This window comes from Palaemon carinicauda, chromosome 7 (assembly GCF_036898095.1).
Source record: "Palaemon carinicauda isolate YSFRI2023 chromosome 7, ASM3689809v2, whole genome shotgun sequence".
Classification (NCBI taxonomy): Eukaryota; Metazoa; Arthropoda; class Malacostraca; order Decapoda; family Palaemonidae; genus Palaemon; species Palaemon carinicauda.
Window position 1 is genome coordinate 173583802 of NC_090731.1, and position 26597 is coordinate 173610398.

The 26597-nt window shown below is 39.4% G+C and overlaps 1 protein-coding gene across 2 annotated transcripts in view; it reads right to left on the bottom strand.

Annotated features, from left to right (window-relative positions):
- Window positions 1–2320: 2320 nt before the first annotated feature.
- The window catches only part of LOC137643729 (uncharacterized), a 68396-nt gene continuing 44119 nt past the window's right edge, over window positions 2321–26597 (bottom strand). For both annotated transcript variants that reach the window (XM_068376431.1, XM_068376430.1), the window contains 2 exons: window positions 19671–19820; window positions 2321–3866 (listed from right to left, as the gene is read on the bottom strand). In XM_068376431.1, coding sequence (XP_068232532.1) covers window positions 3853–3866; window positions 19671–19820 — 164 coding nt within the window. In that variant the 3' untranslated portion in view covers window positions 2321–3852. The remainder of the gene's footprint in view (window positions 3867–19670; window positions 19821–26597) is intronic.

The following is a 26597-nucleotide window of genomic DNA, read 5'->3' on the forward strand; positions in this document are numbered from 1 at the left end:
AAAAATCTAGGACTTGTAGCTTGGCTATTTACTCCATATGTATAAAATAGCTATTTGTATCTACGATTATAGACGGCTTTAAAATATCATTATTTTAGCATAGTGATACTCTGCTATCATACGTTCTATCCCATCAATTTAGAAGTATTATTCTTGTTTTACTATGTTTACAATTTTTTATTTTTATTTTAAATGAAGGAAGATGCTATGTAATTACCCTTCTAATAGTTTTAAAGGTTAAAAGGCGTCTGGTTTCAGTTCCATCAGAATAGATACTCACCAGAACGTCAGCTAGGTCAGCCTAACCACCCAGTGGTGCCCTACCACAGCAGTGGCCTCCCCAGTAAACAGCTTGAACTCACGGTCCAGGCCGGGGATCGATCTGCTGCAATGCAAATGCTAGGCAAAAACGCTACCACTGTACTGAACAACGTAACTATATTGTGATGTGTTTGTTGTCAAGTTTACACTCAAGGTGAATGGAGGAGTGTTGGAATGAAGGCGTTAGGTTTGATTGAGTGTCTGATGTATTTTACTTGAACACCAAATGGAATTGGGAATAGGCTACATAACATTGTACATTAAAAGTAGCAGCTTAATGTCATGTTTAAATTAGTTTAAATGTCCAAAACTTATATACACATTTATTCAGGTGGAACGTTTTGGTGTAGGTCTACTGTACACTTCTGTAAAGACCAGCTATGCTACAGACACAGTTGTAGTTTTGGTGTAGGTCTACTGTACACTTCTGTAAAGACCAGCTATGCTACAGACACAGTTGTAGTTTTGGTGTAGGTCTACTGTACACTTCTGTAAAGACCAGCTATGCTACAGACACAGTTGTAGTTTTGGTGTAGGTCTACTGTACACTTCTGTAAAGACCAGCTATGCTACGGACACAGTTGTAGTTTTGGTGTAGGTCTACTGTACACTTCTGTAAAGACCAGCTATGCTACGGACACAGTTGTAGTTTTGGTGTAGGTCTACTGTACACTTCTGTAAAGACCAGCTATGCTACGGACACAGTTGTAGTTTTGGTGTAGGTCTACTGTACACTTCTGTAAAGACCAACTATGCTACGGACACAGTTGTAGTTTTGGTGTAGGTCTACTGTACACTTCTGTAAAGACCAGCTATGCTACAGACACAGTTGTAGTTTTGGTGTAGGTCTACTGTACACTTCTGTAAAGACCAGCTATGCTACAGACACAGTTGTAGTTTTGGTGTAGGTCTACTGTACACTTCTGTAAAGACCAGCTATGCTACGGACACAGTTGTAGTTTTGGTGTAGGTCTACTGTACACTTCTGTAAAGACCAACTATGCTACGGACACAGTTGTAGTTTTGGTGTAGGTCTACTGTACACTTCTGTAAACACCAGCTATGCTACGGACACAGTTGTAGTTTTTTTAGTTTATATATGAGATTCCTTTTAATGTTGTTACTGTTCTTAAGATATTTTACATTTGTTAGTAACTTCTCTTGTAGTTTATTTATTTTTGTTTCCTTTTAGTCCATGGAAAATAGGCCAAAAAAGGTTATTTAGTCAAACAAATTGCAATATTTTCTTTTATTGCATGGACATGTTATATGGACTCTTAGGAACACCATATACAAAATGGGACAAAACCTGCCATTTTGAAGTTGTGAAAATCATACGACGTTTTCGGAGGGTACATTTTTCCATGTTTTCCCGTTTTTCTCCAAAACGGTTCATCGTAAGGGTAAGAGGTATAGGTACAAAAAATATAGAAAATTAAATTCTATACATGTTTGTCTCTATAAGTATTTACTTTAAAATTGAAATTTTTTGCGCAAACAAGCCCGGAATTGGAATACACACATTTTGGAGACTGAAAAAATCGACTTTGTACTCACATTTACCTAAATATCTCTTAAACTACTAACTTTATGGTAAAATGGTCATAGAATTGCTCCTTTAGAGTGATTTTTCTTTATTTTGACATATTTACTTTCCATTATATCTTGATATTTTGCAAAAGAAACACACACAATAATAGACAATTTTAATTATTGCAAAACAGATGGAAATAGAAAGTTCAGTCAAACAAACTGCAATAGTTTATTCTATGCACGAATGTGTCATTTGGACTCTTTGGATCACCATAGTAACAAAAACTGACATATTCGGCCATTTTGAGTTTGCGTAATTCCGTATTAAAAATGGCGGCCGTTCTCATTGTGTGAATGGAAGTATCCTCTAAAATTTCCACTTTTAAATATATATATATATATATATATATATATATATATATATATATATATATATATATATATATATATATATATATCACTCAAAAAAGCATGGTCTCCTGGAATTTAATGCAGACATCAGTTTTCACCCGTGACCTCTGTGGGCCCCTGGTTAAAATGAAGGCTGCACTTAATATTTCAAGAAGAAAATTACCTTTGCAATTTACTTGGGTTTTGCAATGGTTGTAATATCTACAAAATTAACTAAAAGGACAAACATCAAATTATTGATTAGCTCTTGACGGTGTTTGAAGATAACAGAAATAAAAAAATGCAATCATTGTTGCTCAAAATACATGCACAAACTAAATTAATCATGTTCAGTGTCTTTGTCTATTAATATGTTAACACAAGTGCTAATATGACACTCCTCACAAAAATCTGTACAATATAACCCGTGTTTTTTGCATGAGCAGTGCTGAGTGTCACAAAAGCTTTTGCATTTGCATCTGATTACTCTTAGCAAGGCATCAGGCGCAGGGCTGTTGTCCATCGTGCAAGGAATTAAGTTTCTTCCATGATACTTCTTGGCCGAGCTTGCTGCATGATGCTTTGTCCTATTGCTGCAATCTTTAAGTCATTATCAGCTTTTCTTCCCCTGAAAACTTCACCAAGAAACATTCTGTGAAAAAGGAACAAAATTCAAGTTTCGTTAGGTATCACCTATCCCTGAAATAGAAGGGTACTCAGATCTACTTTCCTCAATACTGTTGATGTCTGATTTTATCAAAGCTGCTGCTGCTCTTAGAATAGACATTTTTTAAGCTTCTTCACTATCGTCTTCTTTTTGATATTTGTAGAACTCATTGAGGATACTAGATGCTGTTTTCCTTAATGTCACTATGTTACTATGGTTTCCTGTGTCACTAATAACTAGAGAATTCCCAAAATGATCTATGAGCTTCTGCTTCAGGTAAGGGATGCTGTATGAATTTTGGCAAAGGTTTTCCATTCTTGCTTGTAAGTCTGCGACTGTTGTGGGTTCTTCGTCTTCTTCCATGAACTGAGCAACTACAATGTAAAAAGCCTCCTCTCTCGATACATCTGCCTTTCGACCACTCCTACTTCTTTCTGCTTTCTCTTTTGTGTCTAAGTCATATTTGGCCGGCACCTTTCTCCCGGTTCTGAAATTTCCACTGCACACCTTGATTTCACATCATCGGCCCACTTGTCCCCACGCTCCACACAAAATTGTAGAATAACATCTTGGCAATTCCATGTCGATACTCGAAACACGTCTTTAAATGGGAATGCATCCACATCAACAGCTTTCACTGTACAGAAAAGACAATGGGTAGCATACCCGAAGGCAGGCTTCTTCCGTCTTAATGATGGTGAAGGAAGAACACTTTCTTCTGCCTTTCTCTTCTTGGTGGCTGCTATGTCTTTCTTGTTTGTATGTTTATGCCTGCAACGAGAGTGGACCAGCTGACCTGCTTGAACAATAACGGAAGATCCCCTTTCTTTGCTTGCAGTGTTGATTGTAGATGATGCCTTTTCACCAATTTGAACTGTTCCAGTGCCAGCATCTACAGCATCACCACAGAACACACACAGAGCCTTAAGTTATCTAGTGGTTCATGCATGGCAACCTGTCAAAGAAAGAGAAAAAGTACATAAATAATTGCCTTCTAGTTGTAATACAAGCATGACTTGAGTAAACTGAGAAAAAAAATTTCATTAATTGCATGTCATTAGTAAATTAACAATTACGACACTGCTTAGATATGTATGCCTCAATGATTTCTTCCTAAATAATTCTGAACAGTCAGGTAATTTTAGTGCGAATTCTGTAAAATAAAATAAAAGTTTTGAGAACTGACTATTGAAATGTAACGCTTGCCCTTTAACCCAGGGGCCCACAGGGGTCAAGAGTCATATTGGATGCCGGAAATAAATACCTTGAGATCATGTTCGTGTGAGTAATCAATATATTCAAATAATAACTCTACATTATGGCAATGTTTCCCGCTCGCCACTCTCTCCAGGGAAACAAACGACCTCAACATGAGTTAAGCAGTACAGTTTCGTCCTATAACACTCATTTTGCTTGCTTTAGAAAGCAGAATATTTGCTGGTGATGATGGTGCCCTCGGTGAGGCCGTAGGGTGCGGTGGTTGGTTACGACAGGGCGCTAAGGCGAGGCATCGGCTCCTTGTCGGATGTCATGTGAGGTAGCGTGCAATCACTCACGCTGGTAATAAGGGTCCTCATGGAAGACTAAGGGCGAAAGAATCGGAATGCGGGCACAGCGGGTAACGTGGGGGTGGGTGAGAAGGCTGGTAAGTGAATGCTGCGTGAAAATTTTCTTCATAGCAGTGGCACGCGAAACCTTTACTAAAAATTCTCTCATCGGTCATCCTAGCCTTGTTTCGTGATAGCAGAATATTCTGTCATTGGCCATGCAGGCGTTAAAAAGTGGAAATTTGAAAAGATACGTCAGTTCAAACAGTAAGAACGGTCGCCATTTTGAATATGGAATTACTCAAATTCAAAATGGCCGAATTTGTCATATTATTTACTGTGTTGTTCCAAAGAGTACAAATGACACATTCGTGCATAGAATAAACTATTGCAATTTGTTTTACTGAACCTTCTATTTTCATCTGTTTTGCATGAATCAAAATTGTGTCTATTTGTGTGTGTTTCTTTTGCAAAATATCAAGATATAATGGAAAGTAAATACATCAAAATAAAGAAAAATCTTCACTCTAAAGAAGCAATTCTAGGACATTTTACCGTAAAGTTAGTAGTTCAAGAGATATTTAGGTAAATGTGAGTACAAAGTCGAATTTTTCAGTTTCTCCAAAATGTGTGTATTCCAATTCCAGACTTGTTTGAGCAAAAACTTTCAATTTTAGGGTAACTACTTATAGAAACAAACATGTGCAGAATTTAACTTTCTATCTTTTTTGTACCTATACCTCTTACCCGTACGATGAACTGTTTTGGAGAAAAACGGGAAAATATGGAAAAATGTACCCTCCGAAAACGTTAAAAGTGTGATTTTCACAACTTCAAAATGGCCGGATTTGTCCCACTTTGGATATGGTGTTCCAAAGAGTCCATATAACATGTTCACGCAATAAAACAAAATATTGCAATTTGTTTGACCTGAAAAGCTATTTCCCATGGACTGAGCTATTTTTCCTTGTTGGAGCCCTTTGGCTTTAGGAATCCTGCTTTTCCAACTAGGGTTTTAGCAAAGCTAATAATAATATTAATAGTAATAGGTGGACTTAACACTAAGAACCAGTAATAATAATTAAGTCAAGGATAAATATGATAGATTTAAAAAAAAAAAAAAAAAAAAAAAAAAAAAAAGGGACATCTAAAGGCGTAGGGTACGGTCAATATGTATGGGTCGTCCCTATACTCAGAATACGTTTTCGCCTGAAAATCACAATTAATAACCTAGAATGGAATCCTGACACTTGTAATAATGACTAAACATTCACTGGAAGGGGAAAAAAAAAAAAAAAAAACTGCAATATAAACTTTCCCATTCCCTCTTCCTCCCTTCATCTCAGTGCGGGGAGATTCATCTTAAGATCTTTTCTATTTTCACTTATACCTTTTTATGATTTATGTCAGCTACCCATCCCCTTTTTTATTTATTCATTTTTTTTTTCTTTCTTTGCTCTCGTCGTTCTACAATATGTTTCCGGTCCAATATGATGACCATACATAAGTAGCCTATCCCACCTTTTCCCCTTGTAATGGCAAAGTCTCTGTCGCCCTTTTGATAATGTTTCCAACATCCTATCCTTATGCATTTATTCATCACACTTTCATGTTGCAAAATTCAATCTTCATCATGACGTCACACAAGTACAACTTTCATGTGGTGTTGATGAATATCGTAAAGGACCGTAAAGGTGTATAGAAAGCGTAAAGGAATGTAAAGGAGATCAATATAAGTAGTTTCCTTATCAAAATGTTTTCCCGGCAGTACCCATAAAGCTATTTTTGCTCAGGTGAAAGTACAAAATAAAAAAAATAAAAAAATAAAAATCCCCAAAATAATGACCCACGGGGTTTGCGAGTTAAGCAAGCATATGCCTCTTGCTAGAACATAGGAGCAGTAATATATCTTTTTTTTTGTGAGTGCACCAAGTCACGGCGGAGCAAAAACCATTCGAAATTTTGAAAAAATAACTATTGTTGGTCATGAGAAAGGAAAAATAAAAAAAACACTGAAATAATGATCCACCGGGTTTGCAAGCGCGGCTCAACATATACTACTAGGCAGAACATTGGAGTAATGTGTAATGTTAATTTTCCGAGCGCAGCGAACCAAAGCAGAGCAAAAACCATTAGAGCTGTTGCCGAGATCGAGGCCCAATAACGTTCGTCATTGTCAACTCACATTATCACCCATGCTGGAAATCACCAATATCTATCACGGGTGTACTACCAATCACTTTTTGATGAGTAATTTTGACTATTGACTAGTACAGTAATTTCATAATTTTATATCCCCTTATACTCCTTTATGCGTTTTAGTCACATCCACTTTGGCGATAACATTGCTTATGGCGCTGCTTTTGATGTCCGTGTGACTCGAGGTATTCTATGGTTTTCCCGTTTCCTTAAGTCTGATACTCAAGGATGTATTTTTCTCGGTATTATTTTACTGTATTACAGGGCAATGTAACCTAGGAAAAAAACTACTTTTTTTCTATAGAAAACATTCTGCTCTCTTCGAAAATAACACTCGTTCCCGTCGCAAATGAATAGTTTCAGAAATATATATATATATATATATATATATATATATATATATATATATATATATATATATATATATATGTATATATATATATATATATATATATATATATATATATATATATATATATATATATATATATATATATATATATACTACGATAATGGGGGACCCCCAGTGGGAACTCGGGGTTTTGGGTGGGGAAAACATACTGGGGAAACGATATATAATGGTAAAACAAGCCTTTTCTTCTCTATACATTACAGTGAGCCCTCGTTTATCGCGGTAGATAGGTTCCAGACCCGACCGCGATAGGTGAAAATCCGCGAAGTAGTGACACCATAATTACCTATTTATTTAACATGTATATTCAGACTTTTAAAACCTTCCCTTGTACGTAGTACTGTTAACAAACTACCCTTTAATGTACAGAACACTTAATGCATGTACTACAGTACCCTAAACTAAAACAGGCACAAATATTAAAGGCGATTTTATATCATGCGTTTCCTAAACACGCCAAAAAGCACGATAAAAAATGGCAACCAATGTTTTGTTTACGTTTATCTCTGATCATAATGAAGAAACAAACGCATTTACACATCGGTGTATAGGTTAGTTTTTGCACCGATTATATTGATTATTCAGTACAGTATGTTGATTTTGTTATTACCAATGTTTTACTTAATTTTTCTTAAGACTTCCAAATGAAATGTTTTTCTTTATGACGCCGCCTGAAACGACGGCGTCATAAAGTACGCTCAGTAAACAAATGAAGGCATTTAACGCGCATGATGAAAGTGATAAATAATGATATTACAGTAAAAGCTTTTAGAAAATATGTTATTACAAATATTATTTACGGTATCTATATAAAATCATACATACGTAGCAAAGCAGGAAAACGAGAGAGAGAGAGAGAGAGAGAGAGAGAGAGAGAGAGAGAGAGAGAGAGAGAGAGAGAGAGAGAGAGTTGTTTTACGTACGTAAATGTAAATTTTAAACAAAAAAAAATAGCCCCATTTCATATGAAATAGGTTATTACAAATATTTTACTTTATCATATTACAGTAGTCTGTATAATACTGTAAAATTCAGTACACTATGTTGTTGTTATAGTCGTGGCGATGAAATTCTCACGAAACAAAAACACGACATTCAATTACAACAGCTGATTCATTCTCTCTCTCTCTCTCTCTCTCTCTCTCTCTCTCTCTTCGTGTTATACAATACTTACATATAGATGAAGAAACTAAAATTAGTTTTCTTAGTGTCAATTAAATACGAAACGAAAAAAATTGTGCCGAGTCTACACCCATTTCAATCGTAGCTAAAAATATGGCATCCGATTTCATCAGCAAACCACTATTTTTTGGGAAACATCATTTTATTCTAGAAAATTGCTACTCTTTAAATAGTTAATTGCACATTAAGAAAGCCTGTACTTTTGTTTTTAAATTTCGGGTGTGTTTTAAAAATCGAGTATTGTTGACTTCTTTTTGTTTTACTTTTGGCTGTGATTAGATCAGCTGACGTCTAGCTGCCGCTCTTGAGAGTGTACGAATACACTAATAAAGTATCGTTTATACCATTTCTTAACTTATTCAAACCGTCTACAGTATACAGTTGATATTACATAAGCACCAATGTGTTATAACCTATCAAATTTTTTTGTTTATTACATTTAAAACAACACACACTCTCACTCTCTCTCTCTCTCTCTCTCTGTGGGCTACTTTTCACTACCTCCCATTCCTTACCTCTCTCTATCTCTCTAACAAATGATATCTTTGTTGCTCCTCAAAGTTTCATTTATAATGAAAATCAATCATGATTCAATTTTCCTTACTTTCTCCAATCTCGCACCATCGGTCACATCGCGGTATTTTCGAAATTTCCGGAAAATCCGCGATATATATATATATACATGCGTTATGAAAAAAATCCGCGATGGTTGAACCGCAAAGTAGCGAGGGCTCACTGTACCTTCTTGTATGTATAATAAACACATCTTATCTATCATTTAAAAAATCTCCTCGGCTCTGACTTCTTTATCTCATCAGGAAATCTACACGGAAAATAAAACTAGTTTTGTTATATTTCATCACAACCTGACACCTTCATTTGACATCTATACTGATAATTAACTTTTTAGTTATTTTTCATTATCTTTTAGAAAGCTTATTCTTGTTTAGAATTCATACTAGGGATTACATAATCTAGTTGGTGCAAACACTGTGGCAAACATTTTTCCCTAACTGTTAACGTATCAGAAATTGTAAAATTCTCACCATACTCCCTGGCCAGAAACATCGACCCCACATAGAGGTGGGAAAAGATGCAGACAAAGAAGTATGGTGAGAATTTTACAATTTCTGATACGTTAACAGTTAGGGAAAAATGTTATATCAGGTAAAACAGCAGTAAAATAACATTCCACATAAATATGGTTTGAACATTAAAAAAACTTTATTATTATTATTATTATTATTATTGTTAGTATTATTACTTGCTAAGCTACAACCCTAGTTGGAAAAGCAGGATGCTATAAGGCCAGGGGCCCCAACAGGAAAAATAGCCCAGTGATGAAAGGAAACAAGGAAAATTAAAATACTTTAAGAACAGTAACAACATTAAAATAAATATTACCTATATAAACTATAAAAAACTTTAAGAAAACAAGTGGAAGAAATAAGATAGAATATTGTGTCCGAGTGTACCCTCAAGCAAGAGAACTCCAAACATTAATGAGCGACCTTTAAACATTTAATTGCCTCCGGGAGTATCTTCAGCTTTTACCCATTTTCAAATTGGGTCCCTGTTTCCATTCGAACATATTCAACATTTCAAATATTTTTTGTATGGTAATATTAAAAAATGAAAACCGATATATCAAAATAAAAGTTTAGTTTTTATTAAAAAATGAAAGTAGATGAAAAGATAAATAAATCAACATGAAACACAAGAATAGATAACTGAAAACCAGTGATTAAGATGAGGACGAAATGCAACTACAGTCAAATGAGAGTCTGAATAAACACAAGAAGACTTAGCAAACATTAGCACATTTCATGACCATTCTAAGGTCGAGTTGACACCAAGGACTCTGTAGACCTTGGTTAATGCTACAATGGAAGAGTCCGCGTCACTGAACACGACAGAACAATCGCAGAAGTCTTATAAGGAGAGGAATTGAAACCATGGCTACTGCTGTCACTTCTAATTCTGCTGACACAACAAGAAATACTGGTCTGAGTGATAATTTCTCTGACTGGTGATCTCCAGACTGGGGTTCCGAGTCTCGCTCAAACTCGTTCGTTTCTTTGGTCGCTACAATCTCACCATCTTTGTGAGCTAAGGGTGGGGGGGGGAGCTTATAGGTCTGTCTGCTATGTCATTAGCAGCCATTGCCTGGCCCTCATAGGCCCTAGCTTGGGGGGGAGGGGCCTTGGGCGCTTATCATATGTATATATGGTCAGTCTCTAGGGCATTGACCTGCTTGATGGGGCAACGTCTGTGACTGACTTTTCTCTCTTGTTTTTCATCCAGTTAGTTGAGTTAGATTACGGGATTTGGGGCCGGGGAGACCAATTAGTTTGGTGACTAATTTTTATTTTCCCTTTTCGTTCAAGTTCTTTTTTGTTCTCGTCTATTTCGAGATATTGCAATATCCTCTTGCAAATTACTGCATAATTTGCATGCTTGAAGGAGATGGAGAATGTGTGCAAAAAAAAAAAATTTCTTTTTGAAAGAGATGATGAATATGCTCCATCAAACTTATTTTAAGTTTGTGTATTATCCAATAAAATTTGAGAAAAATTGTGAAGGAAATATGAGTGTGTTTAGACTAGAAATAATCCACAGGAAATCTTCTCATGAGAGGGAAAATATAAGGATAAATTGAAAAGAAGGTAGCGAATTTAGCAGTTGCTGAAGGGCGCTGTTTTCCATATACTTTATCAGTGGATATTATTTCCTTAGATTTTTTTTTAAATTCTATTCAGCAGTAAGATTTCTAATTTTGTTGATATGGGAAAATAAAACCAATATATTGGGTTAATAGAAACTGGATTACCTTTTTTGGTATACATATATATATATATATATATATATATATATATATATATATATATATATATATACATATATATATATATATTTATATAATGTATGTATATATAAATATATATATATATATATATGTATATATGTATATATATATATATATATATATATATATACATATATATATATATATATATATATATATATATATATATATATATATATATATATATATATATATATATATAAAGTCTAAATTAAGGTAAGAAAATCAAGGAATTCATTTTGAAAACTGAATCTCATTCCAACATCTGTCAAATGTCTCTAGATACAGACAGAAAAGGCGTATAAAGGTCACTCATGATGACAGAGGAAAGAGACAGTGACATTGCCCTATCAAGCAGGACAATGCCCTAGAGAGTGACTATATATATGCATATAATCAGCACCCAAGCTCCCTCTCCACCCAAAGCTAAGACCAAGGAGGGTCAGGCAATGGCTGCTGATGACTCAGCAGATAGACTTTAGGTTCCCCCCCCAAACCCCCCATCCTTAGCTCACAAGGATGGTGAGGTTACAGCGACCAAAGAAACTAACGAGCTTGACCGGTACTCGAACCACAGTCTGGCGTTCAGCAGCCAGGGACGTTACCACATCGGCCATCATAACCCTTTATCGGATTTAAGGACTTGGATTCTGAAAACTACTGAATCTTATTCCAACATCTGTCGAATATTTTCAGAAACAGACAGGTGGGAAATTTGTATCGGAACTGTACAAGTTTCCCAACTTCCAATTTAAAATTATGAAATACGGACTATCGCAGAGACCATTCTATGCACTATAGGTTCGCTTGCTGTGAGCGATCAGGTGAAAAACTTCCACCATCACCAATCTGCAGATTAATATGAACTTTAGATTCATTTCATGTATGGGGTTCAACAAAAATTATAATTAAATATTTAAGAAATATGATATTTTAATTATAAAATAAATTTTTGAATATACTTATCCGGTGAATATATAATAGCTGCAACTCTGTTGCTCGACAGACAAAAACAGTAAAAACTCGCCAGCGATCGCTATACAGGTTGCGGGTGTGCCCACCAGCGCCAACTGTCGGCCAGATACCACTCTCGATGTAAACAAAGACTCAATTTCTCCTCATCCCACTGCGTCTCTATTGGGGAGGAAGGGAGGGTCGTTTAATTTATATATTCACCGGGTAAGTATATTCAAAAATTTATTTTATAATTAAAATATCATTTTTAAATATTTAACTTAGCCGGTGAATATATAATAGCTGATTCACACCCAAGGAGGTGGGTAGAGACCAGTTAAATATGTTTACATCGTACAACCTAAGAGTTTTTATTTCATTTTGGAAGTTATCAATATAACAAAAACAAAATAAATAGGTACCTGGTAAGGAAGTCGACTTAGACGATTACTCTGCCTTGTAAGTACGTCTTCCTTACGGAGCCTCGCGATCCTCTTAGGATGCTGACAGACCCCTAGGAGCTGAAGTATCAAGGGCTGCAACCCATACAACAGGACCTCATCAAACCCCTAATCTGGGCGCTCTCAAGAAATGACTTTGACCACCCGCTAAATCAACCAGGATGCGAAAGGCTTCTTAGCCTTCCGGACAACCCATAAAAACAACATTAAAAACATTTCAAGAGACAGATTAAAAGGATATGGAATTAGGGAATTGTAGTGGTTGAGCCCTCACCCACTACTGCACTCGCTGCTACGAATGGTCCCAGTGTGTAGCAGTTCTCGTAAAGAGACTGGACATCTTTCAAGTAAAATGACGCGAACACTGACTTGCTTCTCCAATAGGTTGCGTCCATTATACTTTGCAGAGATCTATTTTGCTTAAAGGCCACGGAAGTTGCTACAGCTCTAACTTCGTGCGTCTTAACCTTAAGCAAAGATCGGTCTTCCTCACTCAGATGTGAATGAGCTTCTCGTATTAACAATCTGATAAAGTATGACAAAGCATTCTTTGACATAGGCAAGGATGGTTTCTTAACTGAACACCATAAAGCTTCAGATTGGCCTCGTAAAGGTTTAGTACGATCTAAATAGAACTTAAGAGCTCTAACAGGGCATAAGACTCTTTCTAGTTCATTGCCTACGATCTCCGATAAGCTGGGAATATCGAAAGATTTAGGCCAAGGCCGAGAAGGTAGCTCATTTTTGGCTAGAAAACCAAGTTGCAGCGAACAAGTAGCTTTTTCCGACGAAAATCCGATGTTCTTGCTGAAGGCATGAATCTCACTGACTCTTTTAGCCGAGGCTAAGCATACCAGGAAAAGAGTCTTAAGAGTGAGATCTTTCAGGGAGGCTGACTGTAAAGGCTCAAACCTGTCTGACATGAGGAATCTTAGTACCACGTCTAAATTCCACCCAGGAGTAGCCAAACGACGCTCCTTAGTGGTCTCAAAAGACTTAAGGAGGTCTTGCAGATCTTTATTGTTGGAAAGATCTAAGCCTCTATGCCGGAAGACCGATGCCAACATGCTTCTGTAGCCCTTGATAGTGGGAGCTGAAAGGGATCGTCCTTTTCTCAGGTATAAGAGAAAATCAGCTATTTGGGCTACAGAGGTACTGGTCGAGGATACAGAAACTGACTTGCACCAGTCTCGGAAGACTTCCCACTTCGATTGGTAGACTCTAATGGTAGACGCTCTCCTTGCTCTAGCAATCGCACTGGCCGCCTCCTTCGAAAAGCCTCTAGCTCTCGAGAGTCTTTCGATAGTCTGAAGGCAGTCAGACGAAGAGCGTGGAGGCTTTGGTGTACCTTCTTTACGTGTGGCTGACGTAGAAGGTCTACTCTTAGAGGAAGACTTCTGGGAACGTCTACTAACCATCGAAGTACCTCGGTGAACCATTCTCTCGCGGGCCAGAGGGGAGCAACTAACGTCAACCTTGTCCCTTCGTGAGAGGCGAACTTCTGCAGTACCTTGTTGACAATCTTGAACGGTGGGAATGCGTAGAGATCCAGATGTGACCAATCTAGGAGGAAGGCATCTATATGTATTGCTGCTGGGTCCGGGACTGGAGAGCAATAGATTGGAAGCCTCTTGGTCAGCGAGGTTGCAAAGAGATCTATGGTTGGTTGACCCCAAGTGGCCCAAAGTCTCTTGCACACATCCTTGTGGAGGGTCCATTCGGTTGGAATTACTTGCCCTTTCCGACTGAGACAATCTGCTATGACGTTCAAGTCGCCCTGGATGAACCTCGTTACTAGGGAGATGTCTCGACCTTTTGACCAGATGAGCAGGTCCCTTGCGATCTCGTACAACGTCAGTGAGTGGGTACCTCCTTGTTTGGAGATGTACGCCAAGGCCGTGGTGTTGTCCGAGTTTACTTCCACCACTTTGCCTCGAAGGAGATACTCGAAGCTTTTCAAGGCCAGATGAACTGCCAACAGCTCCCTGCAGTTGATATGCATGCTCCTCTGACTCGAGTTCCACAGACCTGAGCATTCCCGACCGTCCAGCGTCGCGCCCCAGCCCAAGTCCGATGCGTCCGAGAAGAGAACGTGGTTGGGTATCTGAACAGCCAGGGGAAGACCCTCTCTTAGGTTGATATTGTCCTTCCACCAAGTCAGACAAGACTTTATCTTTCCGGAAATCGGGATCGAGACCGCCTCTAGCGTCTTGTCCTTTTTCCAGTGAAAAGCCAGATGGAATTGAAGAGGACGGAGGTGTAGTCTTCCTAGTGATACAAATTGCTCCAGGGATGACAGCGTCCCTACCAGACTCATCCACAGCCTGACTGAGCAGCGTTCTTTCTTCAGCATCTTCTGGATGGAGAGCAGGGCTTGATCTATTCTGGGGGCCGACGGAAAAGCCCGAAAAGCTTGACTGTGAATCTCCATCCCTAAATACAGAATAGTTTGGGATGGGACCAGCTGCGACTTTTCCAAATTGACTAGGAGTCCCAATTCCTTGGTCAGATCTAGAGTCCACTTGAGATCCTTCAGACAGCGACGACTGGAAGAGGCTCTGAGAAGCCAGTCGTCCAAATAAAGGGAGGCTCGGATGTCCGATAAGTGGAGGAATTTGGCCACATTCCTCATCAGCCTCGTAAATACGAGAGGAGTTGTGCTTAGGCCAAAGCACAGGGCCCGAAACTGGTAAACCACATCTTCGAAGACGAATCTCAGAAAAGGTTGGGAGTCTGAGTGAATGGGGATGTGGAAGTAGGCGTCCCTTAGGTCTAGCGAGACCATCCAGTCTTCCTTTCTGACCGCTGCTAAGACTGACTTTGTGGTCTCCATGGAAAACTTCGTCTTTGTGACAAAGATATTCAGAGCACTGACGTCTAGCACCGGTCTCCAACCTCCTGTCTTCTTTGATACTAGGAAGAGACGGTTGTAAAACCCCGGTGATTGAAGGTCCGAGACTTTGACCACCGCTCCCTTCTCTAGCAAAAGAGACACTTCCAGTTTCAGGGCTTGTCTCTTTTCTTCCTCTCTGTACCTGGGAGAGAGATCGATGGGGGACGTCGCTAGAGGGGGTTTGCGTACAAAAGGGATTTTGTACCCCTCTCTGAGTAACTTCACAGATTGTTGATCTGCGCCTCTCTTCTCCCAGGCTTGCCAGAAGTTCTTGAGTCTGGCTCCTACTGCTGTCTGAAGTTGCGGGCAGTCAGACTCTGCCCTTAGAGGACTTGGATCCTTTCCTCTTCCCTCGCTTCCCTTCGGCACGAGCACCTCCTCTGCTGGAGGCTCTGCCACGAAAGGGCGGAATAAAGCGAGACGCTGGAGTGTCTATCCTCGGTCTAGCAGACAATGTAGGCAAAGGGGGAGCTTTGCGAGCCGAGGACGCAACTAGATCGTGTGTGTCCTTCTGAACTAAAGATAAGGCAATTTCCTTTACCAAGACTTCAGGAAACAGGCACTTGGAAAGGGGAGCAAAGAGTAGCTCAGATCTTTGGCATGGCATCACTCTAGCAGACAGGAAAGAACATAGAGACTCTCGCTTCTTCAGGACTCCGGACGTGAATGAGGCGGCTAGCTCGTTGGACCCATCACGGACGGCCTTGTCCATGCAGGACATAATGAGCAAGGAAACATCCTTATCTGCAGAAGAGATTTTCCTGCTCAGGGCTCCTAAGCACCAGTCTAGGAAGTTAAAGACTTCGAAAGCCCTAAAAATACCTTTAAGAAGGTGGTCCAGGTCCGATGGTGACCAACAAATCTTCGAGCGTCTCATGGCAAGGCGGCGGGGAGAGTCTACAAGACTTGAGAAGTCGCCCTGGGCAGAGGCAGGAACTCCCAAGCCGAGAACTTCTCCCGTGGCATACCAGACGCTCGATCTAGACGAGAGTTTAGATGGGGGAAAGGCAAATGCTGTCTTTCCTAAACTCTTCTTAGTCTCTAACCAATCTCCCAACAGCCGCAAAGCTCTCTTGGATGAGCGAGAGAGAACGAGTTTAGTAAAGGCAGGTGCGGTAGCAGGCACGCCTAATACAAACTCTGACGGCGGCGAACGAGGAGCCACAGAAACAAAGTGGTCAGGGAACAACTCCTTAAATACAGCCATGACTTTTCTAAAGTCCAATGATGGTTGAGTTGCCTTAGGCTCGTCAAGTTCTGAAGGTTGATCCTCTTGTGGTTCAGCAACGTCCTCATCTGATAGTTCCTCATCCGAAAACTGATGAGGAAACGGCAAAGGAGTGGGCAACGTTTGGCTCGCTGAGTCCGGTCGCACTGGTGCATGCGTGACGGAGCCGGACGCAGCGTCATGGAACTGCTGCACAGTCTGTGAACTGTCAACAACCATGGGTGCGCGAGGACGCACAGCGTCCACCCGAGACTGTTTAGACCGTCTGGGTTGTGCAGTCAACACCATACCGGGTTGCGGAGGTTGACGCACCGCGTCAAAACAAGTCACCTCTGATGGTTGCTGAACGTCCTGAACGTCAACAACCACCTCCGTGCGTCGCCTAACGTCAACGTGCGGCTGGCAACCCACACTGGGTCGCATCGGTGGAGGTACAACCCCAACTGGTAGACGCGAGAAAGTTACCTCAGCGTCAACAGGACGCACAACAGACCGCTTGGATGGTTGTTGGCCAGAAGGTTCTGCAGCAACCTTCTCCGCATTGAAGTCCTCCATCAAGGACGCCAGCTTGGACTGCATGTCCTGCAGCAACACCCATTTAGGGTCTACGGCAGCAGGTGCGGCTACAGACGGGGTGAGCGACCGAGGCGGCACCGCTTTGCCTCTCTTAGGCGGCGAGCAGTCATCAGATGACGGCAACGAGTCCGAACTGACCCAGTGGCTACAACCGGGACGTTGGACTTGTCCTGAAGGGACCGACTTACGCTTCAAAGGTCGTGAGACCTTGGTTCAAGGTTTCTTACGAGAAACACCTTCGGACGACGAGGTAAAAACGGGCTCTCTCGTCTTACGTTGGTAGGGGCGATCTTGGGGAGATACGCCTGATACCATAGAGGGAACGTCTGTTCGCTGATCAAGGCCTCTCGAACCCATGAGTCGTACGACATTGCTTCTCCCCTGGGCTTGGGAGCTTGCAAGAGCTCCCGGACTAGGAGGACGACAGGCACGAACAGACGAACCCTCAAGCGCAACACTGTTCACAACACTTTGAGAAACACTAGGCACTTTAACACTTTCCGCGGCACTTTGGCACTTTAGTTCCTTTACGTCCGCCATGAGTTGATTGCGGTCACTTGCAAGGGCTTCAACTCTCTCCCCCAAGGCATGGATAGCACGCATCATGTCTGCCATCGATGGCTCCTGAGTGCTAGGAGGGGGGTTAGGAACAACCACTACAGGGGAAGGATTAGGTTCAGGGGCATGTGGAGAGGAAAAATCTACCGACCTAGAAGAGCTTCTCCTTACCCTATCTCTCTCTAGTCTGCGTGTATACTTCTCAAATTCGATAAAATCGAATTCCGAAAGGCCCACGCATTCCTCACACCGATCTTCCAATTGACAGGTTTTACCCCGACAATTGGAACAAACAGTGTGAGGGTCGAGAGAAGCCTTTGGAAGACGCCTATGACAGTCCCTAGCATTACATTTTCTGAACTTGGGAACTTGTGAAAGGTCAGCCATTTTGAATTGGTCAAGGGAAAATTCCAAAAAACGATCTAAGTCATCAACAATTAATCCGATCCAAATAAGAGTTCAAGGATTTATTTGAAGAAAAACACCTGTACTGCGAAAGCTCAAACCAAATTAAAGTACTTCACCAAATATGATGGGAAAAACTCCAGGTTTCAACAGCGAGTAAAGTACGTCTTGTCGACACGTCGACAGAGAAGAAATTGAGTCTTTGTTTACATCGAGAGTGGTATCTGGCCGACAGTTGGCGCTGGTGGGCACACCCGCAACCTGTATAGCGATCGCTGGCGAGTTTTTACTGTTTTTGTCTGTCGAGCAACAGAGTTGCAGCTATTATATATTCACCGGCTAAGTTAAATATTTAAAATGAGTCTTTGTTTACATCGAGAGTGGTATCTGGCCGACAGTTGGCGCTGGTGGGCACACCCGCAACCTTTATAGCGATCGCTGGCGAGTTTTTACTGTTTTTGTCTGTCGATCAACAGAGTTGCAGCTATTATATATTCACCGGCTAAGTTAAATATTTAAAAATATTCTATATAAAAATAAGAATTTAAAGTTTAAACTGTTACAAATTTCAAAAATCCTTAGATTAAGAAGAGGATAATTGTTAATTATTTACTTATATATATATATATATATATATATATATATATATATATATATATATATATATATATATGTATGTATATATATATATATATATATATATATATATATATATATATATATATATATATATATATGTATATATATATATATATATATATATATATATATATATATATATATGTATATATATATATATATATATATATATATATATATATATATATATATATATATATTACATATATTATATATATATATATATATATATATATATATATATATATATGTATACATATATATATATATATATATATATATATATATATATATATATATATATATATATATATATATATATATATATATATATATAATATATATATATATATATATATATATATATATATATATATATATATATATATATATATATACATACATACATACATATACATATATATATATATATATATATATATATATATATATACACACACATAAACATTAAGAATGTTTATATATATATATATATATATATATATATATATATATATATATATATAAGAAAAAGTAAGTTAAAAGACAAAAATTAATGGCAGTTCAGAATAGGCGAGGAGGAAGAGCGGATACAACCGGTCTCCATCCGAGCCAAAAGTAAAGTGAGCTAAATCCCCGGTGTGTGAGTGGGAGTGGTAGCAAGCTAACCCCCTTACCCCCACTAACTAGCGGTGTGGGTAGTTAACCCTCGCTAAATTTTAATGGCTCGTCTTCTCCGCTGCGCAGAAAATAATAGCTCTAAATAAATAGCGTAGGTTTGTATTCCAGTTACGGAACCAACATAGAATAGAGCTATCAAACAGGAAATCTATCCTTACCTTTACCAAGCTTTTCTACTTCTGCTTTGTGATCAGCACCTCCCATAATGAGTCCCAAAGTCTGAGATCTTTCTTGCATAAGTTCTGTCAACGCAGTGAAGGTCTGCATGGACAATTCACGGGTGGGGGATATGATGATAGCTACAGTACCTACAATTTTAAGCATAAAACTATACATCAAGAACAGAATAATATTCATGCAAGTAAAAAATTATAAATAACCCCCATTCAATAGATCATTAGTCCAAAATCAAGCCTGCTATTGGGAAATAACGAAGGCATTAAATATCTAAAGATTCAGTATTAGGTAACTGTACAGTCAGGTTACAATCCTTAAATGCAACACCGCATAAAATTATTGTATCAAAAGCATTTCATGAATATTCTACATATATAATAAACAATACTGAATAACCATTAAAACTGTTATTACATTACTGACACAACTGATTCTATGATACTCTGTATTGATTTTTTATACTTTCATGGCCATTTACAGTATATGTAACCATCGTGCATATCGCATATACAGTACACTGGATAAGCATAAATACTGCACTGACTCATCACCTACTGGTGTTTTATGAAACACATTATACAGTACAGTAGTGGTAATAACAGTTTGATGCAGAATCTCTAGCACCAGACACAAAGCTTTCTGCCAATTACTCCCCCCCCCACACATTTCTTAGTCTTTTGTTGCTACCCAACTTTAACTTTACTTTGCTCAATATTTTACTCACATAAGAACTCTTCCTTTGGGAAAACCCCAGGTGAAAAAGTGACTTAATGTCTTTTTCATTTTTGATTTATAACAACAATAATATACATAGCCGTTGATAAACAGACTTGAACATTTCACAAATAATCTTTCTACATTACAATTTTCTATTCTTTGGCTAGGTGATAAACAGTAACTCTGATCAAACAACTATTAGCTATTCTTTAGACCACTATCTCAAATACCAAAGAAACGATATAACTTCTTCTCTAAAAAATCAGAGGGAACTTGACTTTCATCCAAATTCTTGACTACCCGTAATCTTACTTGATGAAATAAGAAAAAATATAATTAAGTATAAAAATTGCTTACAACCCAATTTTATAACTCTATAGGGTAATATGAATTATAAAATAATATAATTAATATTTACCTTACCTCAATATATTCTCTATGAGTGAACTCAGAAATTAACACATGACATACTCTGGCAACCTTGATTTTTCATATCTTTGACCCCCATTCTAAAGCCAAAAAAATTTTAAATTCTAAAAGTATTTTGTATTTTTCCTTGCTATGAAAACCAGATTCCTTTAAAATAGGAAATTGTCTTCAGCATAGACGGAACTCCTCTTGAAATCATTACCAAAGGTAGTTAATGACAGGTGGTGAGCAAGGGCTTTGTCTAAGACTCTTCACTTTTGACTTGGCTTAGGACTGAAAGGGTTGGTTGGGGGTGGGAAGTTCAACTTTAAAAGGGGTCAGGTTTGTATAGCTGGGAAAAATAAAAATTACTTTTAAAATTTGTTCCTGCGCAGATACAAAGCTTTCGTCCTTTAAAATAGGGAGACTCACTTATTGGTGGGTAAAAGTCTCTTAGAACCAACCTAGTTCGTTTTTTTTCCCTGAATCCCTTAATGGGATGAAGCTAAAATTAGTGCATGGTGCCAATTATGGGGCATGAAGTTGAATCCTAACAAAACTCAAAATAGGATTATAAGTAGGTCAAGAACAGTGGCTCCTCATCTGGATCTCAGCATTGATAATGTTTCTTTAAGTCTGTACGAATTTTAAAATTTTAGGTGTGATTCTCAACAGCAAATTTACTTTTGAGAAATGCATTAGATTGTCTTCTTCAAGTGCACAAAAAATTTGCTCCGAGAGAAAGTCTTTTAAGATTTTCGGTGATCAATCTATTCTGAAGTTTTAATTCTTTCATTCTACTTTATTTTGAGAATTGTTCTGTTTGGTCTTCTGCTGCTGATTTTCATCTTAATTTGTTGGACAGGAACTTACAGTCTATCAAATTTCTTATTCCTGATCTAGATATTAATCTTTGGCCCCTTCGTTCAATTAGTTTGTTATGCATGTTGCATAAGATTTTTCATAATTCTGATCATCATTTTCATTTGGATTTTCCCGGACAGTTCCATCCTGTTCGTAATATTAAGCCTGCAGTTAATTCTAATAATCAGGCCTTCTCTATCATCTGGCTCAATACTACACGGTATTCTAGAAGCTTTATTCCAGCTGTGACCATGTTGTGGAATGATCTTCCTAATTGGGTAGTTGAATTGGTAGAACTTCAAAAGTTCAAACTTGCAGCAAATGTTCTTATGTTAAACAGGCTGACAAAAGTCTTTCTACAGTTTACATATGAAATAAGTTTTAATGTTGTTACTGTTTTCAAAATATTTCAATTGTCCATGATTTCTCATATTTATTTATTTCCTTATTTCCTTTCCTCACAGGGTTATCTTTACTTGTTGGAGATCTTGGAATTAGAGCATCTTGCTTTTCCTACTATTGCTGTAGCTTAGCTAGTAATAATCTATCAATATACCAAAGCACTTCCCCCAATTTTGGGGGTTACCCGACATCAAACTAATGATAAAAAGGGGACCCTCCCTCTCTATGTTCCTCCCAGCCAGACGAGGGACTCAATCGAGTTCGGCTGGTACTGCTAGGGTGCCACAGCCCACCCTCCCCTGTTATCCACCACAGATGAAGATTCACAACACTGAATCCCCTACTGCTGCTACCTTCGTGGTCACCCAAGGCAACCGGAGGAAGCAGCAGGGACTACCGGAACTGTGTCACAATCGCTCGCCATTCATTCCTATTTCTAGCACGCTCTCTTGCCCCTCTCACATCTATCCTCCTATCACCCAGAGCTTTCTTCACTCCATCCACCCACCCACCCAGACTTGGCCTTCTTCTTGTACTTCTCCCATCAACTCTTGCATTCATCACCTCCTTTAGCAGACTGCCATTTTCCATTCTCTCAACAAGGCCAAACCACCTCAACACCTCTAGCTGCTAAATCATTTCTTACAAACATTCTCACCCTCACTACTGTACTTTGTTCCTAACCCTACCTACTCGAGATACACCAGCCATACTCCTCAGAAACTTCATCTCAAACACATTCAATTTCTGTCTCTTCCTCACAACTCTGATCCATATATCAGAGTTGGTACAATCACTTTCTCATACAGAACTCTTTTGAAATTCATGCCTAACCCTCTATTCTTTACCAATTCCTTCACTACCCCAAAACACTTTGCATCCTTCATTCACTCTCTGTCGTACATCTGCTTCCACTCCACCATTTGCTGCAACAACAGACCCCATGTACTTAAACTGATCTACTTCAAGTAACTCTCCATTCAACACAACTTTCAACCTCACATCACATTCTCTTCTCGTACACTCATAACCTTACTCTTACCCACACTAACTCTGAACTTCCTTCTGTCAATAATTGGCTCGTAATAATAATAATAATAAAATGTCCCATTGGTCCTGTATGGGAGTGAAGATGACTACTCCAGCAACCCCCAATCTGCCCATAATAGGGATGAGTAAGCTGGTAAGGCCTGACCTGTACTTGTTAAGTACTTGGTGTTTGGTCAAAGGAGAAATCCATCACTAGGAGGGAAGAGCAGCCCGGAATGAAATACCAAGCTAATGATGATCTAGGGTTTGGTAGTCCTTCCACAATCCTCACCCTCTTTAAGGGAGGGAAGGGACAGTAACAATTGCTTTATCCCCAGGAGAGGAGGTAAGAGAGAAGAAGTAGAAGAGCCAGTCATTCTACCTTTCGAACTCCACAATTCTGAAAAAAAAAAAACTTTCTTATGAACATTCGAATTCTCCCTGATCCTCAAGCAAACAACGAACTCGACGAAGAGCGCAAAGTACTAAACAGTCTCTCTAGCAATTCACAAGTTTACCAAGAATAATGCAGAAGATGTAGCCTTTTCGATCTTCAACACAAACGACTGTTTACTGGTGGCCCGGATCTACATTCAGTAAAAAGGGGATATTTGTGAACAATTATGGCCTTAGCATAGTGAGCGTATCTATTGCTGGTTCGTAAACTGATGCTGTGTCCAATTTACAATTGTAATCGTGTTTTGTTCCATTATTAATATAAAGCTGATATTAACCATTCAAACTAAAAAGTAGTAAAAGAAAAGGTAGTATACGAAAGAGATTAAACAGCCTTGGATAGTTGCAAAAGTACATCTGTACTAGTTGTGGCCAAAGATCAAAGTAAAGTCATTGACAAGCATGTGGGCACTTACCAACTGTCATTAACTATCTCATTAATGAATTCAATGGCTGTTCCAACTCTGCTAAAGACATTCCCTGTTTTTAAGGATGAAAGGTGTGTGTATGCACAGGAAGAAATCTTATATACTAAGTGTACATAAAATGTTGAGAAATTAAAAATCAAAAAAATATAAAAATGATATTCTCCTTATAAAATAAATTTTTGAATATACTTACCCGGTGAATATATAATAGCTGACGTCTCCGACGGCCCGACAGATTCCAAAAACTCGCGAGCGATCGCCATGAAGGTTGCGGGTGTGCCCACCAGCGCCGACTATCGGCCAGATACCGCATATACTTCTCAACCACTCCAGTTCTTCTCAGTCCGCTGGGTCTCTATCGGGGAGGAAGGGAGGGCCTTTAATCTCATATATTCACCGGGTAAGTATATTCAAAAATTTATTTTATAAGGAAAATATAATTTTTAAATATTAAACTTAGCCGGTGAATATATAATAGCTGATTCACACCCATGGTGGTGGGTAGAGACCAGTATTAATACAATAAAGGCGTATATGCTCAAGAGTTTTTTGACAAATATTTCATAAAAAACCAACTTAAGTATAGGTACCTGGTAAGGAAGCTGACTCTGATGATTACTCTGCCTCATTAGTCCGCTTTCCTCACGAAGCCCAGCCATCCTCTCAGGATGCTGAAAGACTCCCAGGAGCTGTTAGATCCAGGGCGAACACCCATATAACAGGACCTCATCAATACCCTTAATCTAGGCGCTCTCAAGAAACAACATTTGACCACCCGCCAAATCAAAAAGATTGCGAAAGACTTCCTAGTCTTCCGTACAACCCAAGACAAGATTAAAAAACATTTCAAGAGAAGATTAAAAGGATATTGGGATTAAGGGAATGTAGTGGTAGAACCCTCACCCACTACTGCACTCGCTGCAACGAATGGACCCAGGGTGTAGCAGTCCTCATAAAGAGTCTGGACGTCTTTTAAGTAAAATGAAGCGAACACTGACTTGCTCCTCCACAAGGTCGCGTCCATAATACTTCGAAGAGATCTGTTTTGCTTAAAAGCCACCGAAGTCGCTATTGCTCTCACTTCGTGAGTCTTGACCTTAAGCAAACAACGATCTTTCTCATTTAAATGAGAATGTGCCTCCCGGATTAAAAGTCTAATAAAGTACGATAACGCATTTTTAGACATGGGCAATGAGGGCTTCTTAACAGAGCACCATAAGGCCTCAGAACCACCTCGTATTGGTTTAGTTCGAGCTAAGTAAAACTTAAGAGCTCTAACGGGGCACAGCACTCTTTCAACTTCATTACCTACGATTTCTGACAGACTAGGTATCTCAAAAGATTTAGGCCAAGGACGAGACGGCAGTTCGTTCTTGGCCAAAAAACCAAGTTGAAGAGAACATATAGCTTTATTCGTAGAGAAGCCGATGTTCTTACTAAAAGCATGGATCTCACTGACCCTTTTAGCCGAAGCCAAGCTCACCAAAAAAAAGTGTCTTGAGGGTAAGATCCTTCAGGGAGGCTGAATGTAATGGCTCAAACCTGTCTGACATTAGGAACTGTAGGACCACGTCTAAGTTCCAAGCAGGAGTTGACATACGACGCTCCTTAGAGGTCTCGAAAGACTTAAGGAGGTCTTGGAGATCTTTGTTATTTGACAGATCCAAGCCTCTATGTCTGAAAACAGACGCCAACATGCTCCTGTAGCCTTTAATGGTGGGAGCAGAGAGGGAGCGAACATTTCTCAGATGCAGGAGAAAGTCCGCAATTTGCGCTACAGAGGTACTGGAAGAGGAAATAGAGGAGGACTTGCACCACTCTCTAAATACCTCCCACTTCGACTGGTAGACCTTGATAGTAGATGATCTCCTAGCCCTCGCGATCGCTCTGGCTGCCTCCTTCGAAAATCCTCGAGCTCTTGAGAGTCTTTCGATAGTCTGAAGGCAGTCAGACGAAGCGCGGGGAGGCTTTGATGAAGTCTCCTTACGTGAGGCTGCCGTAAGAGATCCATCCGTAAGGGCAGACTCCTTGGGACGTCTACCAGCCATAGAAGTACCTCTGTGAACCACTCTCTCGCGGGCCAGAGGGGAGCAACCAATGTCAACCTTGTCCCTTCGTGAGAGGCAAACTTCTGTAACACCTTGTTGAGGATCTTGAACGGCGGAAATGCGTAAGCGTCCAGGTGAGACCAGTCCAACAGAAAGGCATCTATGTGGGCCGCCTCTGGATCTGGGACTGGAGAGCAATAAGTCGGGAGCCTTTTGGTCAGTGAGGTCGCAAAGAGGTCTATGGTGGGCTGACCCCAAGTCATCCAAAGACTCTTGCACACATCCTTGTGGAGGGTCCATTCTGTAGGGATCACCTGACCTCTCCGACTGAGACAGTCCGCCAAGACGTTCAATTTCCCTTGGACGAACCTCGTCAACAGTGAGATGCCTCGATCTTTTGACCAGATGAGGAGGTCCCTTGCGATGACGAACAGAGCGTGGGAGTGAGTGCCTCCTTGCTTGGAGATGTACGCCAAGGCCGTGGTGTTGTCCGCATTCACTTCTACCACCTTGTTTCGAAGTAGACTCTCGAAACTCGTCAGTGCTAAATGAACAG